Source organism: Hirundo rustica, chromosome 15 (genome assembly GCF_015227805.2).
Source record: "Hirundo rustica isolate bHirRus1 chromosome 15, bHirRus1.pri.v3, whole genome shotgun sequence".
In the NCBI taxonomy this organism is placed as follows: Eukaryota; Metazoa; Chordata; class Aves; order Passeriformes; family Hirundinidae; genus Hirundo; species Hirundo rustica.
Window position 1 is genome coordinate 1148626 of NC_053464.1, and position 15630 is coordinate 1164255.

Genomic DNA, 15630 nt, shown 5'->3' on the forward strand with positions numbered 1-15630 from the left:
CCACCCTGGTGTGACGCTGGTGCTCCGAGCTCCCTGCAGCATCCTCTCTCTTTCAGTCCCATTTGTCCCAGGATTACTCCAGTCTGGGCAGGATGGGTGGCTGCTGCCAGAGCACTCGCTGCTCCCCCAGGATGACCCAGACCAAAGCAGGGATTTCGGGTTTTTGACTGTACCTGTCCTGTCCCCGTGGAGCAGGGACTGGGCACAATTCCTGGCAAACTGCTGGAGAGCCTGGCTTCTTCCAGCCACTATGGGACCAACCCTGTTGGAGATGAGTTTGTGTTTTCTTAGGGCTCCACTAACCCGAATCAGTGGTTCTGTGAGAACAAAGAACAGATTTATCTTCTGCATCTACAGAAAAGTAATCATGGCTCTCCAGAAAATGTAAATTCAAGTTATTTTGTGGATGACTTGGAAATGGGCATACACACCTGTACCACAAACAGTCCCAAATCCCCATGCATGGGCAAAACCACCTCCTTTTTCCTTTCAGCCTCTTCCCAGCCCACACAAAAACGGATACAACTTCTCCTCTTTTCAGCTGGTAGTTCAAAACAAACAAAAAGACTTTAATTTATACAAAACAAAACCATGTAGAATCAGTTAAACAACACTGACTGTACAAAGGAATAAAAAAATAAAAGGATAGTCCAAAAAAACCCAACTCAGGAATGGTACAAGTGTTGGAGAGCAGCTACAGACTAGTGTTGACATCAGATGCAAGAATCTTTTCCTTTTAAATTAAAAAATAAAAAAAAAAGTTTGTTGCTGGGCAATCACTCCAGGGAAATCTTCCATCCTCACTCCAGACGGGATCCGTGAGACTTTACACGGTGACGAAACCTAAACCAGCCACAGGGAAACAGCACGGGGAGGTGGCACGTGTGGCACAGCCAAACCAAAGCAGAGGTACAGCGAGTTTTGAGACATGCAGCAGCTTGGTGATTTCAGGAAGGATCCCTTTATCCCTCTTAGTCCCACACACCGTGGTGCCCGGGGGTGATTCCCGGAGGAGCCACCCTTGGCGGTGCCGGTCACCTGTTGGCCGTATATCCCTGTGCTGCTGAGCCAGCGATTGTCTTCTGCTGTGTGTTAAGTGATGGGAAACAGGTGCCAGCCATCCCAGACAGGTTCTCCAAATCCCCCAGCCTTCGTGCCACCGGCACGGCCCGGCTGCGGCTTTGCTCTCGAGCCAAAGCACCCCTTCAAAGGATTCCTCTCCCCCTCCACCTGCCTGGGGTTTAATTCTGTCCTCGCTCACTTGAGCTGGGTGATAAAGCACGAGAGAGCTGAGCCAAGAGACCTGCCCGTGCTGTGCTCTGCAGAGAGGGGAGGGGGAAGCCTCCGGCACCTCCCAGGTTAGCTTGGGAGCAAGGGAAGCGATGTCCCCACGGGGGGACGTGTCCCTGCTGTCCCTGCTGCCTGGGCACAGCGGGTCCATCGGCCGCGCAGGAGCTGCAGCGGCTTCATTCTGCCCACGCAGTGCCCCAGGCTGCCTGGAAAGGGGGAGCAGAGCAAGCTGATCCCAGGATGAGATTGCAGCACTGTACACTTCACTTGCTATCACGCTACTCACAATCTACTCACCCTGGCCACCTATGAGAACCTGCCACCACAGCCCAGCCCCACTGCCAGGCTCCCTTAGCTTTTGGCATAAGGGCTGGGTGCTATTTCTCAGTTTCCAGGTGAATTTCCAGCACAGGTCAGCTGTGGAAGGAATCCAGGGAGGCAGGTGCACTTGCTTGACAGAAGATCTATCCCAAGCTCTTGCCCCTCCAAGATCCAGGAGCCATCCCATGGAACAAAGCAGTTTGTTCTCCTGATCTCCTGGGATTGTCCCAAGAGCCAAGTGATTTTGCCACGGAGAGACCTGGAGATTGCTGTTTCCCCACCCCAATCTTCCACCTTCCCAGTCCCTGCTCCTTCATACTCCAGTGGGAAAAGCCGCTTCTGCCCTTTCCCACTTTCATTCAGGAGGAGCCACAGCAGCGTGAGCTCAGGCAGAATCTACGGGAAAGCAAAGCCAGAAGCAGCCAGGATCCAGGAGCTGTCACATGGCGTGCTGTCATGGATGGAGGGCACTAGAAGCAACGGCTGAGGCTTTGCAGCAATAAGGGAAAAAATTCAGCATTTTTCCTCTGCTTTAGGCACAATGCTTCCACCCCCTGCTCCCAAATCCCCGACAAGAAAGCATAAAGAGAGCAAGGCATCAGTCTGACGCCAGAGCTGCCTCTTCCTCCTGCCTGCCAAAACACTCCAACCCCCCCAGGACCCTGGCCTCGCTGCTCTGCTTCTCCATGCACTGCCATCCCACCCTGCCTTCGGCACTCACGAGTTCTAGGGAATGATAGCAATAGAGCAGCTTGGGGCACGTTCCACATCAATCGTCCTTTCCTTCTGCACATGTAGTATTTAAAAACGCCAGCACGAGCCCAGAGGTGAGGGAAAAGTCTCTTAAAGCATTTATGCGTTTTCATTGGAAAATCCTCCACTTGTCCGCTTTGCTGACACTGGGAAAGTCAATCCAGTGCTTGTATTTACATGGCTGCATAAAATTTTCCCTGACTGCGTCTTAAAAAAACCCTTAAAAAACAAGTGATATTTATATATATGTATAATATTTACATAAATAAGCGAAGGCAGCAAATGGAGCGCTGCCTTCCCCTTTCCAATTGGCCAACTCTTGCCTTGTTCTCTGTTTTTTTTTGGCAACAGCAGGTTAACATCCTAGTGAAGACCGTCATTAGTCCCCTGCCCCTGTTTCTTTTTGTCTACATCCAATGATCGCTATTGCACCAGCAATCCGTTCAGGAGGCCAAGAGTTAAAGTCGCAGCACAGACTCTCCTTGCCTACTCCCTTAAGCCTCTCAATCTTCCATTAAATCCATTGCTCTATTGAGACTGGATGAGCTTTTTTTCCCCTTCCCCCCTCCCCAACCCGGCAGCTGCTGAATTTTCCACCCCAGGCCAAGAGGCAAAGCCCAAAGCATTCTTGGAGGGTCACTTGGCAGATCCTCTCCCCGCCAGCGCTGTGGGATCCAGCCGGCACCACGCTTCTTCCTATGCCAAGCCAAAACGTGAGCACATTCCTAACGCTCGTGCATGCCGTTGGAAAAGCAACCGTGGCCCATCCGAAAGGATCCAGTGGAAAAGGGGTCGGTGTGCAAACAGCTGTACATGGGCGGGTGGGCGCGGATCCGACACGAGCTCAGGGCGCCCATCCTGCTAAGAGATCTTGCAGTTGTTGCGTGAGCAGTTCTGTGGGGGGCTCTGGGGCGGCCGGATGGATTTGGATCTCTTCAAGCTGTTCCCTTTGCTGCTGCTCCCGCCCCCGCTGCTGGCCAGGGAATAGGAGCGGCCGTGCATCATCACCGCGTTCATGCCGTTGGCCATGGAGAAGGATTTCAGGTGGCTCTTGATGGTGACGGGCAAGGGGAGCTTGTCGATGAGGTGCACTGGGGTGCAGGACACGATGGCTCGGCAGCACAGGTCCTGTAAGCTGAACACTGCGGGGAGAAAGGACCACACAGTTAAGGGCCAGGAGATCTCCCGGGCTGCCATTTCCCCACAGCTATTCCTTATGCTGCACAGCTCCAGCTCCTCAGGGAGATATATCAATATTGATTGCACAGGAGCAGGGAGTAGGGAGCAGGATATTTAGGACAAAAGCTTGGGAAATCAAGGTGACCTCTGCTGTTGGAGGTTGTGCTTTGCCAGACACCAGCTTTGGTGTGAACACGGGGTTAGGCACTGCCAGCCATGCTCTGCTCAGCACTCGGGGCTGGCAGGGCCTGGCTCACATTCCTGACAGACACTTGGCTTCTCAACCTACCCTCTGGCAACCAGGATGTGCCTGGCAAAGAGGCAACAGGGTCAGGCAAGTCCTGAAACAGGACAGTGTCACCTGGGACCTGCTCTCTGCAGAACCCTCAGGCCACAGAGACCCCAGCAAGCCAGAACACCCAGAACACCACCCTGCCTTTTCCAGCTTCCCAGCACCGCCCCAGCTCATCCTGCACCACGTCAGCCCGCCTTGGGAAGTCCGTCTCCTTGCCGGGGAATTCCCAGCCAGGGGCCACACGAGGGCACTCTCCATCCTCCTGCGTCCCTGCTGCCAAAGCCACGCTGCCGTTCCCGAGCGGGCAGCTCCTCATTCCCTGCTAGGGAGCCCCCCGTTCATGGACTCACAACCATTCAGGTTAGAAAGGCCTTCTAAGACCATCGAGTCCAACCATTCCCCCAGCAGTGCCAATGCCTCCACTAAACCATGTCCCCAAGTGCCACAACTGCATCTTTTTTGAACACTTCCAGGGATGGTAACTTCACTGCTGCCCTGGGCACTTTTTAAGCGCCTGACCACCCTTTTTTGTGAGGAATTTTCCCCTAATGCCTAACCTAAGCCTCCTCTGGCACAATTTGAGGCTGTTTCCTTTTGCCCTTTCCATTCTCAAGCAGGCAGCCTGCAGTTACAAATCCTCTGGAAAATATTAATGAAAGGTCTGTGCATTCAGCCCAGCCCTGCCCACCATCCTTCCGTGACCTGCAGACAGCAGCCAGGTTGGGGACAGGAGTCCAGGCAGAAAATTTGGCGACTGGGGCTGGCAAACAGAATTTTCTCACCCTGGTGAGCAGGAGCTGCAAGTCCTTATGAGAGCAGGTCACCCCAGGAACACTGCTGCTGCTCAGACTGCAGTGGGACACACTGCTACCTCCAGCCAGGAATAATGTGAGAACTGAGATTATTCTGCTTCAAACTCAACAGGCTGAGATGTAACACGGAATCTGCTTGTGTTTTCCCTCCCTGCGGCACACATGCCTGGATATATGGAATAACCCAGCCCACTGCTGCAGGCTGACAGCAGGGATTTAGTCCCGTGCAGCTCCTTGGGCACACTCTGCTTCCCTCCAAAACGAGGAAGACAGGCTCAGGCAAGGGCAGGGAGTGAGGTGCTTTCACTTGGATTTATCCCACACAGCTGTTTGAAGTATTTTCAAGCTGGGAGCTTAATTGCCCTCAGCCTCATCCAGAGTAAGCGGAAAGGTGGAGGACGCCCCAGAGCGCTTCAGGTCCCAGACACGCTGAACTGCCCTCTGGAGCCGCCCATCCCTACGCCAGCACAGGCTGCTTCTGGCTCAGCTTCAGCTTGGCCGGCCCGAGGCATTTCTCCACGTCAGGTGGATGCAGCTCCCACAGTTCCACAGCTCCCACCCGGGCAGCCACAGCCGCACGGCTCCAGGTGAGCCCAAACCTCCCAGCCGGAGCCCCCACTGACCTCGGTTGGGTCTCCAGATCTTCTCCATGCCGTGCCGCATGAGGACGATGCGGGACAGCTCCGTGAAGGACTCGATGACGTTGAAGTTGCACAAGGGGCTCACCTCGAAGAAGGTCATGCAGTTCTTCTCGGCGTAGGCGCGCGCCTGCTCCGTCGGCACCTGTCGCTTGAAGGCCAGGTGCAGCCTGTTTCCCACCAGGATCCGAGGGACACCTGGGGCGTGCTGGGACAAGGGGACAAGTGGAGAAATCACGGCTACACCCGGCGTTCTGCTTAGCTGCAATAGCAGCAGGAGAAGCTGCTCTGCGGCCGAGGGACTGCCCAGCAGCACCTCTGTGTGGTGGGGACAACTAATTTGTCACCTCCCAGGTCATTCATTTCTGAGGGAACTTTCCTGTCTTTCTTGATCATTCCTGAGCCCTTTCCTACTACTCCAGATTTACACAGAGGTGGAGGGCAGACACTTATTGCTTTGCTCCACTTATGACTGCACTGCCATCACGTGCCATTCCTGTCCCCACATCAGGCAACACCTCAGGTGATACCTCCCCCATGTCTCTGCTATAGAACCCTGCATATGTTCTTCCATTCACTTACCTCATCTATTTCCTTTATCCATCGGTCTATCCCATCAAAGGACCAGCGATTAGTGATGTCGTACACCAAGAGAATTCCCTGGTGGAACACAATAAGGAAGTTTCACAGCAGGCAACGCAAAAGGGGCAGGACACCCCCAAAAGACTCCCACAAGCAGAAACCAAGAATAAAAGGGACAGGACATTGCTCCAGCTGCACCATTTGTGTGCTGATAGGGCAAAAATTGAGACAACAGGGCTGTGCTAATGCACTCCCAGGTCATTAGGGAAGGTTTTACTCCTGTTTTGGCTCTGGTATCCCCCAAATAATTTCCAAAGCTGCAGTTTCTACACAGGAGGAGGAACTGCCTTAGTGGCTGTATCTGGAGGAGCAAAACCAACCCTTCTCCTGTCACAAATCTGCTACAAACTCGCTGAGGCAGAAACACACCTTTTTTTCTATCCCCTTACACAAAACATCTGCAGTCAGTGTTGAGGTGGCAGCAGGACAGCAAGGAATTTTCAAGCACACCCCTCTTCTCCAGAACCTGTGTCACTGTGAGCCCTTTGCTGACAGGGAAGAAGATGAATAATGCCAATAAGCACTACAGTATCTCCACAGGCTGAGCTCTCAGGACTAGGATCCATCCAGACTTTGCTGAAGGTGTTTCCCACTGTCTCTGCCACACTGGCAGAGAATGCCTTCTTCAGGCCAGAGGCACCCACAGCATCCTGAGGTTCACATCCATTGTCCCTGAACACCACCTGCATCCATGACTCGCTTCCCAGTCACCGCCTGAGGTGCAGCACATCGTGCTGGCAGCAGCACAGGCACGGCTCAAGGCAAGAAAGACATGGAGCAGCTCTGAGGAGCCTTCACCTCACCCCAAACCATGCTGGCAGGACCCAGGAGCATGGCCAGACTGCTGGTCCACAGCATCTTCCAGCAAGTGAGCTTTTCTTGAATCTGAGTATTTTTGAGGACAGACACAAGGGAAGGAGGCTGTGCCTGGCCCTGCAGGCACACAAGTCAGTACCGGCTGGGCACGGCAGCATTTATGGAATTGTCCTCAGCAGAGCCTTTCTGCAACCCTCCCGTTATTTTTCTGACTTCTTGTCACTCTTCTTTGCCATCAAGGACATTCCAAGTGACAACAGGCACTCCAAGCTGACTTGGCAGAATCACAGTACAAGATGTCTGGAATGGGAACTAGGGAGGAGGAGGAGGTGATCCTGTGCTGACAGAGGAGGAATCCAGCTGGAAGGCAGCGCTGGACAAAAGGGAACCCAGCAGCAGTGAGACTACGGGCAAACCAAACCAGATGACTGAGCACCAAGTTCTGCAGAATCAGCCATCCGTGAGTCAGGACCATCCTCCAGGAACAGCCACCCCCTATAGCTAAGCTCCAGCACAAGCAGAGAGCTTAAACTGGCAAAGAAAGGTCTCAGCTTTCAGCCCAGTGCTCCCTTTGAGAGGCCTGGATTGAGCCCAGGGAAGGAGGGAGCTGAAACACTCCCAGCATCTGTCCTGGTACAAGTGTCAGGGATCATGGAGCACCCTCAGGTACCTGTGGAATTGCTCCTTTACCTGCTGAAATGGAAGATGTGCTACACATAGGACACACAAGCTACCCAGCCCTCCCAAACCCCAGCTTCACAATCCTTGCAGCTCCAGCCCCTGTGGTGAACTGAGAGGAGCCTGTGCAGAAGCTTTGTGTATGATATACCTCGAATTTACAAAAAACCCCAAAACATTAATGTGAAATGATGAGCACACAAGAATGACAAACTGGCATCTGGGCCACAAAGGCATCTGAATCCTCATAATAAAGTCCCATCTGGAGCTGGCACTAGCACTGCTCTCCCCTCATGGAACAGAAGCCGTTCCCGGAATGCACTGGGTGTGCCTTGACCTTGTCTGCCTTTCTCTCAGCTCTTTCAGAATAAGCAGCTCTCAAAGCCTGTCCAATTTTATAATTTCATAACAATTCAAATTCTCCCTTGTAGAACAATTCTGGTTCTTGAGCTGTACCCCCAGCCTCACCGCCTACTGCTTTCACTGTGGGCAGTCACTCTCCAGGTGAAGTTTGGTTTTTTCTGTCCTTACTGACCCTCCAACATCTCCACATCTGCATTTGTACCCCCACAGAAAGGCTCAAATGCCCAAAAATAGAAGGGCAGAGTGCACAGAAGGCAAGTCAGGTGGGTTGGCTTCATGTTTGACAGCCCAACACGAAGAGCAAGCACTTCAAAAGTCTGGGTTTGAGGCTGTTCCGTAGGAGCGGGAGGTGAGTTTACATAACAGCAGAAGCATCTGTGGGGCGAAGGAAGCATCTTCAGTTTCCCTCAAGGAAAGTCTGGAGCGTCTACCTAGAGTCCATAATTTTTTGTAGTCTCATTTCTAGGACAGTCCAAAAACTTCATAATCAAAAGAAATGGAGGTAGTTTTTGTTTTGGAGGAGAAAAGGATCAGTTTCTCTTAGATTTAGAGAGGGAAAATAAGAAGGCAGTAATGATTTTCCATAATTAAAAAATCCCACAAAACCCAAAGATACTGCTTATCAAGGACCCAATCTAGAAATACCTACTAGCAGGATACATTACATTTTAATTGCATATTGGGGGGGAAAAAAAAAATACTCCGAGCTTTCTTTTAATTTTTCCTCTATTTGTTTTGATTTCCAGCTTCCAAGGCTGTGTGTGAGAATTAATGACAGTCAGGAAATAATGAAGCAAAGGGTTTGATGAGCCCCTTCCAACACAAATGGCCAGCAAGATAAATAAAGTCTACTTGCTTCATTTCTGGATTGACAAGTTCCTTCAGCCAAGAGAAACAGACCCAAGGCCTAGTTTGTGACAATTATTTCTGCCAGGAATATGCTCGACGAGGAGAGAGTTCTTAAGCTTGCTGGCAGCTTCTGCCTGGACCTACTTTGAATAGGAATAAGGATAAAACTTCAGCAAAAACACATCCCTACATTCTCAGCAGGGTGGAAGGTCAAGACCACGATTTCTAAATGCAAAACACGACACCTTGTCTGCCAGCTGAGCCTCCAAACCACACCACGGCTCGAGCACACACGCTTAGAGTGAAGATTGTCCAGGAAAGCTTCTCAAAGGTCAGAAGATAACGAGGCCAAGTTGCCTGTGCCTTGCTCCATCCCCCTCCTGCCCAGCTGGGTATGGAGCCCAGCTGTGTCGCAGCTCAGGAGCAGGAGGAAGAAGGCTGCTCAACCCCTGGCCAGCTCCTGGTGCTGCCAGATAACCTCACACTGCTTCCCAGCAGCACTGGCGTGCTGCAGACACCACGTCTCCAGAGCACGCATCCCAAATCCACTCTGCCACTGCCACTTGTGCCCCAGAGAGAAGAGCACTCAGCCATGCACAGGGAGGGAGCTGGCTCCATCTCGGCAGACAGTTCCAAGTAAGATCTGTCAGGCTTTCTTAAAAGTCTCCTTTGGAATAACGTGCACAGAATTTTAATTTCCTCAACTCAACAAATGAACAGCTTCCCATTTGCAGCCTAATTTGTTCTCTAAAATGCTTAGATGGCTGTCAACACCCTATTATCTTCACAGCTTTCAATTTTTAGTTTCACAAAGCCCTTTTGTACCATTATGTACCCCAGGTTCCCACAGTATGGAATGAAAAGTTCCACACTCAGCTTCTCAGACCAAGGAGACCTGGACCCCTCACAACCCTGCTTCTTTTCCTCCTCAGTCTGCCTACAGCTTCTGTGTAGGCAGAAGATGACTGGACCCATCCCCAGATCCATCTGGGGTCTTTTCACAGTTGGATTTTCAGAGTTCATTCCCACTCTGGTTTTGTTCTACACTACTGGGATTGGCACAACCCCCAGCAACCAGCGACAGAAATTTCCATGAGTGCCTTGCATAGTGAACAAGGAACAGACAGACCACCAGTTATTGCATCCAGCAGCACATGTGGACACTTACACTGCCAAAACCCACATTTGCTTCCAGCAGGAGCTTACACAAAGAGCTGTCCACATAACTAAGGTGGTGGTGGGGAAATGTATCTGCCTGCTTGCAGCAGGTTTGGACCAGATTTATAAGCAAAAAGCTTTTAAAGGTAAGAGAAAATCAGCTTGCACACTGTCAGTGCAAAGCAGGCTTGTCTATAAAGGCTTCTCACATGCTCTAGGGGCTTCAAGCACACAAGAAGCTGCTAGGAACACTTGCACAACTGCCAAGGACCTCAGCCCAATGCAGGCGGGTGACAGGGTGGCCAGGAAAGTGTCACTTGCTGATATTCTCCATTGATGGAAAAAGGCTGTTGCTAAAGAAGGCTGAAGAGCCCCTCAGAGTGAATTTTCTGTTCCACAGGATGAAAGAAACCTTAAACAGAAGGTCCAGTGCTGACAGGAACCAGAACATTGTCTCCTGCCTGTTCTCTCACAGCTCCATTTGATCGTGGCTTTCCAGCTGGCACCTCGGACCCTGGCTCACGGGCAGTGACATCCTGCTGCCAAACCTCTTCCCAACAGCACAGCACCTCAGGGGGGTATTTATCACTGAGCTTTTGATAAGTATTTTGGCAGGCAGGGCAGGCTCCTCCAGCAGCTGGACAATCCCATCCAAATGACCAAAGGCAGGTGAGGTATTTGCAGCAACCAAAAAAGCAATAAGGGAGGGCTGAATCTATACCTGAGTCTGCTGAGCTGCCAAAATTCCACCACCCTCCTGCATACTAAGAAGCCCTGAACAGGATAAACAGCAGCTCCTCAAACCACCTGCCTAAATAGAACTCAACAATATTCATCATTTCTTTAGGGCGGCAGCTTTGCTGCAAGATGGGAGCATTTTGTCACACTTGTCTGGGAAGAGTTTGGCAAGCCATATTTTCAGAAACAGTTTAAATCACTGGCATATGAGGACATCAGGAACAATCCTATCATTGCTTCTTCCTGGCTAGATCAGGAAGTACCACTACAACTTTCTCCCCTCTGTGATCACTCTTGGAATAGTTTGCATTTGCTCACAGCAGCCAGAAGAGTCACAGCTGCTCGCAACAGCCCAGATCAGCGAGCCAGATCTGCTGCAATGACTGAGACCTTGAAGCCAAGCAGAAAAGGAACAGAGAGCAAAAAAGATTTCTGCAGCACCTTAAAGCACACTAAATACTTTTCACTGTACCCATACTGTGACAATTAACATAAAAATCCTTCTGTAACACACAAGGCTGCAGGCTGCAGTTGGCTCTGCAGGGCACAACACTACTTGGTTTCCATCTCTCCCTCCTCCCTGGCCCTGCAGTCACCATGACTGGCTACACACTCCCCCTGCCCCATCAGTGCCTGGAGGCCAGTGCTCTGCTATCCCAGACACAAATGCTCCTCTTTTGCCCCAAAAGAAGACCCTGAAGTGATGTGCTCAGGACCTGCTGGCCCAGCAGACCCCTCAGAGAAGAGATGAAGTGGAAACTCAACACCTAGGGAAATAATAGAAAAGGAGAGACACAGCAGCAGTGCACAAGCACCACCAAAAGCCTCCACCTGGAGCCCAAGAGCTCACTGTGCCCTTGATGAGATCAGATCTGCTAAGGCAGGGCAGGGAGGAAGGCAAGAGGCCTGTGATCCTCACAGCAAACCCTGAGGCAATCATGCTGGAAGAAGGGGCTGGTTCTTGCTCAGAGCCAGCTCATCAGGGGCAGCAAGGATGTTTTACTGCACATAATTTCAAGAGGAAGAAGGTCCTGCTGATCATGAAAGTCACATGATGCCTGGGGACCCAGGCCACTGGTGCGGAGCTGAAACTGGGGAAAGCATCAAGGTACTCGAGTCCTTTCCCTGGGGAGGGACCAGCCAGAAGTTCAACCTGAGCACTGCACCAGGCTGTGCCATGGGGGAAAAAAGAACTCACAAGAAGGTCTTCCTGCTGTCTGGAGACTGCTTTTCCATGTTGCAACCTGTCCAGGCTCTATTTCAGAAAATTCAGTTCTTATCACTACACTTGAAAAACAATAAAGAGTGTGTGGGAAAGTCAGGCATGCTTCTCTGGCTTAGAGACACTTTTCATACCAAGTATTCTCTTGAGCACTGGCTATTCAGGCCTGGGTAAGGGCTGCCAGGTTGCTGAGCCAGCCTCCTGCTCTCACAGCCAACCTGTACAAGTCCTCTCTGGAACCCCATTCTTCAAGGTCCTCTTGTGCTCTTTAGTCCTTTACTCAGTGAGAACCTTCCACTAATTCTCAGCGTGAAGGTGCTCAAGGCCAGTTTACACCAATCTGTTCTTGTACAAATATCACACTGAACTTCAAACAGAGCTTTTCCCATGCTGGTACCTCTCTTCTCTGCTGGATTTGTTCTTCCTGAGCTTTTGGCTTTTAGTTTAAATAAGCTGTTTCTCTTGCTTCCAAGGGGACTTGTGCCAGCCTTCCTACGGCAGAAGTCTTCAAGTCTGATGATTCCAAGGCAGTAGAAAGGAAAGCAAACAGCTGCAGCTAAGCCAGTACAGCACACAGCCTTGAAGACATCCTGGAGACCACACCTGGAGCACTGCACCCAGCCCTGGGGCCTCCAGCATGAGAGGGACGTGGACATCTTGTAATAGTTCAGAGGAGGCTGCAGAGATGCTCCAGGGGCTGGAGCCCCTCTGCTCTGGAGCCAGGCTGGGAGAGCTGGGGGTGCTCACCTGGAGAGGAGAAGGCTCCAGGGAGAGCTCAGAGCCCCTGCCAGGGCCTAAAGGGGCTCCAGGAGAGCTGCAGAGGGACTGGGGACAAGGGATGGAGGGACAGGACACAGGGAATGGGTTCCAGTGCCAGAGGGCAGGGCTGGATGGGAGATTGGGCAGGAATTGTTCCCTGGGAGGGTGGGCAGGGCCTGGCACAGGGTGCCCAGAGCAGCTGTGGCTGCCCCTGGATCCCTGGCAGTGTCCAAGACCAGGCTGGACGGGGCTTGGAGCAACCTGGGTTGAAGGTGTCCCTGCCCATGGCAGGGGCTGGAATGGGATGGGCTTTAAGGTCCCTTCCAACTCAAACCATTCCATAACTCTAAGTCAGAGAACTCAGAAGCATTTCTTTGTTTCTCTGCCAAGAACACACAGGTTATGCTGTATTTATGCTAAGGCCATGCCAGAAGAAGTCAGCTTCTGCATACTGAAAATAACTGGAGGTGTTGGAAGTCCATCCTTGCAGTCACACAGGCATTTGTTATTCAAAACAAACAGTCCTCTTGCTTTGGTTAACCAGAGTATAAATTTAGATACTTCTTCCATTGAAAGTTGTGGTGACTTATTTAAGAGACGTGGTATCTGTATTCCTGTTAATACAGGAATAACACTGGAACATCACATGGGAGCCAACCACTTGTTGCTGAAAACAATCTGAGTTTTACTTCAAGCCACCTGGAGAAGACTGTACAAGGACTCCAGTCATTTTCAAGAGGAACTTTCCCCTGTGCTCATCTCCTGGGCACTTTCAGAAGGCATGGAGAGACTTGCCTTGGGAATTACCTCTCCTCCTCCTAGGCAGGGTTGCTCCTTCGGGCTGGTTTGCTGCTTTTAAGCATTGACTGTTTAGGCAGACCAGGATTAACACATCACAACTGCACTTTGGAAAAGGCATTTGTTGCAGGAGCAGAGGGGGTCTGAGGCAAAGGTGTGAGCTACACCTTGCTGTGCAAGTGAGCTCCATTCCCCAGCATTCAGCAGTGAATTGCTCTCTACAACTTCCTGAAGGGAGGTGAGAGTCAGGTGGGGATTGGTCTCTTCTCCCATATAACAAGGGACAGAGTGAGAAGAAACAACCTCAAGTTGTGCTAGATTGCATTTTGGGGTAATTTCTTCACTGAAAAGGTAGTCAGGCATTGGCACAGGCTGTCCAGTACACTGGTGGAATCACCATCTCTGGAGATGGTTTAAAAAATCCACGTAGAATGTGGTGCTGAGAGACACAGTTTAGCTGGGGCCTTGGCAGCGCTGGCTTGCTGCTTTGACTCACTGATCTGAGAGGGCTTTTTCCACCTTAGTGATTCTGTGATTCTATTAAGCATTCTCATTAGAGGTCCCCCTGCCTGGCTGCTGAGGTTTTCTGTCTCTCAGACTCACTCCTTGGGAGGGGTAGGCAATGAGATGGATGAGGCAAACCTTGCTGATGTTCAGGTGAGAGCTCCTCCAGCAATACTGATAAATATAGCTGAAGAAGGTAAAGAGTTTCACTTTGAAGAAGGAAGAGAAAAATCAATTCCTTTCAAGCCTGCAGGCAGCCAGGTACATGACACCTCGTGGCACCCAGGGAGAACGGGCTGCAGGAATCCCGTGGAGGTGCTGTGCCTGTGCCTCAGAGCTCCATGCAGGCTCCACACAGACGTGTGTCTCTGCCCCCCATCCAAGTGGAGTGCTCTCATCACTGCTCATTTCAGCGGTGCCCTGTGCCCCAGTTTGCCCTGTGGCAGCAGCAGGTACATGTTCTGGCATGTGGGCTCAGGTTCTCAGGGTGTGGCTCTGCCAAGACACAGCACTTGCTCTGAGGAGCTCCCAGGTCACACCAAGGGGAGTAACCACGGTGCACAGTGCTGCACACAGGGCTAAAAACACCCAGGTGACATTCCTGGACACAGTAGTTGCTGCTTTCTATTCCCAGTTTGACCTGAGCATATGACACAGCAAGGTCTTAGAAAGAGCCTGACCAGAGCTGAGTTCTGTGGTCACCAGAAAACCACACTGACCAGTTCTGTTCATTTCTAACTGGTCAGGGAAGAAACGCTGGCCTCAAGCCCACAGGTTCCATGAGCAGGTAGTGGATTCCTGATCCCTGGAAGTGTTCAAGGCCAGGTTGGATGGGGCTTGGAGCACACTGGACACTAGTGGAGGATGTCCCTGCACATGGGCTTGGAATGAGATGAGCCTTAAGCTCCCTTCCAATGCAAACTGTTATCATGTGATCTGAGTTCCAGATTTTTCTGAAATGTAGCAGAGGCTGAAAGAAAATGAAATATAGAAGTTGAAAGAAACTCAGACACAGGACTGAGCATGTGAACAGGAGATCCTCCACTCTCCCACTGCAGAACTCCAACTCTCCTTCCCTTGCACTTTTCTGCAAGCACCAGGAAATTGGCTTCTGCTTCAAAGGAGCTGCCTCAAAGCATCCAGACCACCAGAGATGTGCACTAACATGAATAAACAGGACACGGGGAGATCCCAACAGCACACCCCAGATGAGGTGCTCCTGTGTCTATGGTATGAGTGGATTTGCAGGAAGTCAGAGGAAGAGAACAACATGGATTTTACCTGTTAGCAAAGCAAAGATCTACAGATACAAGGAGCAAAAAGCCAAGAGTAGTAAGAACTGGAGTAGAAGTACAAAGTTTCCCAAAGGCTGGGAATCTCCCAGGATACTGGCATGTTCAGGAGGCTGATATACAGCTTCTGACTACTAGTGTCTAACAGAAGAGGAATTTTCTCAAAAGTTTTCCAACTTGAAAACAGTAAGGAAAATAAAGTAACTCATTTAACCTGGGTACACTTTATCTTGGAGGGACCCTGACATGTAACTAAAAGGACAGAACTGTGAGAAAGCACTATAAACAGCAACTTTCCAGAGGACCACAAGATTTTCGAGCTGTTGAGGTTCTTGATGCTATTCTGGAGCAAGGCCCAAAGGAGAAAATCAAAATGTAACACTCTGCCTCATGTTTTGAGGAACACACATACTTTACGTTCCAATTGAGCTGCTCTAGTTTCAAGTCTGCCTCAAACACTCAAGTACGAGCCACCCCTATTTTTGGAACTGACTCGAAAGCCACACAGACTGTAAGAACTCCA

The 15630-nt window shown here is 51.0% G+C and overlaps 1 protein-coding gene across 2 annotated transcripts in view; it reads right to left on the reverse strand.

Annotated features, from left to right (window-relative positions):
- Positions 1 to 534: 534 nt before the first annotated feature.
- The window catches only part of RAB40C (RAB40C, member RAS oncogene family), a 36430-nt gene continuing 21334 nt past the window's right edge, over positions 535 to 15630 (reverse strand). For both annotated transcript variants that reach the window (XM_040079351.1, XM_040079352.1), the window contains exons 4-6: positions 5871 to 5948; positions 5274 to 5496; positions 535 to 3506 (exon numbers count right to left, since the gene is read on the reverse strand). In XM_040079351.1, the coding sequence (XP_039935285.1) occupies positions 3226 to 3506; positions 5274 to 5496; positions 5871 to 5948 (582 nt within the window). In that variant the 3' untranslated portion in view covers positions 535 to 3225. The remainder of the gene's footprint in view (positions 3507 to 5273; positions 5497 to 5870; positions 5949 to 15630) is intronic.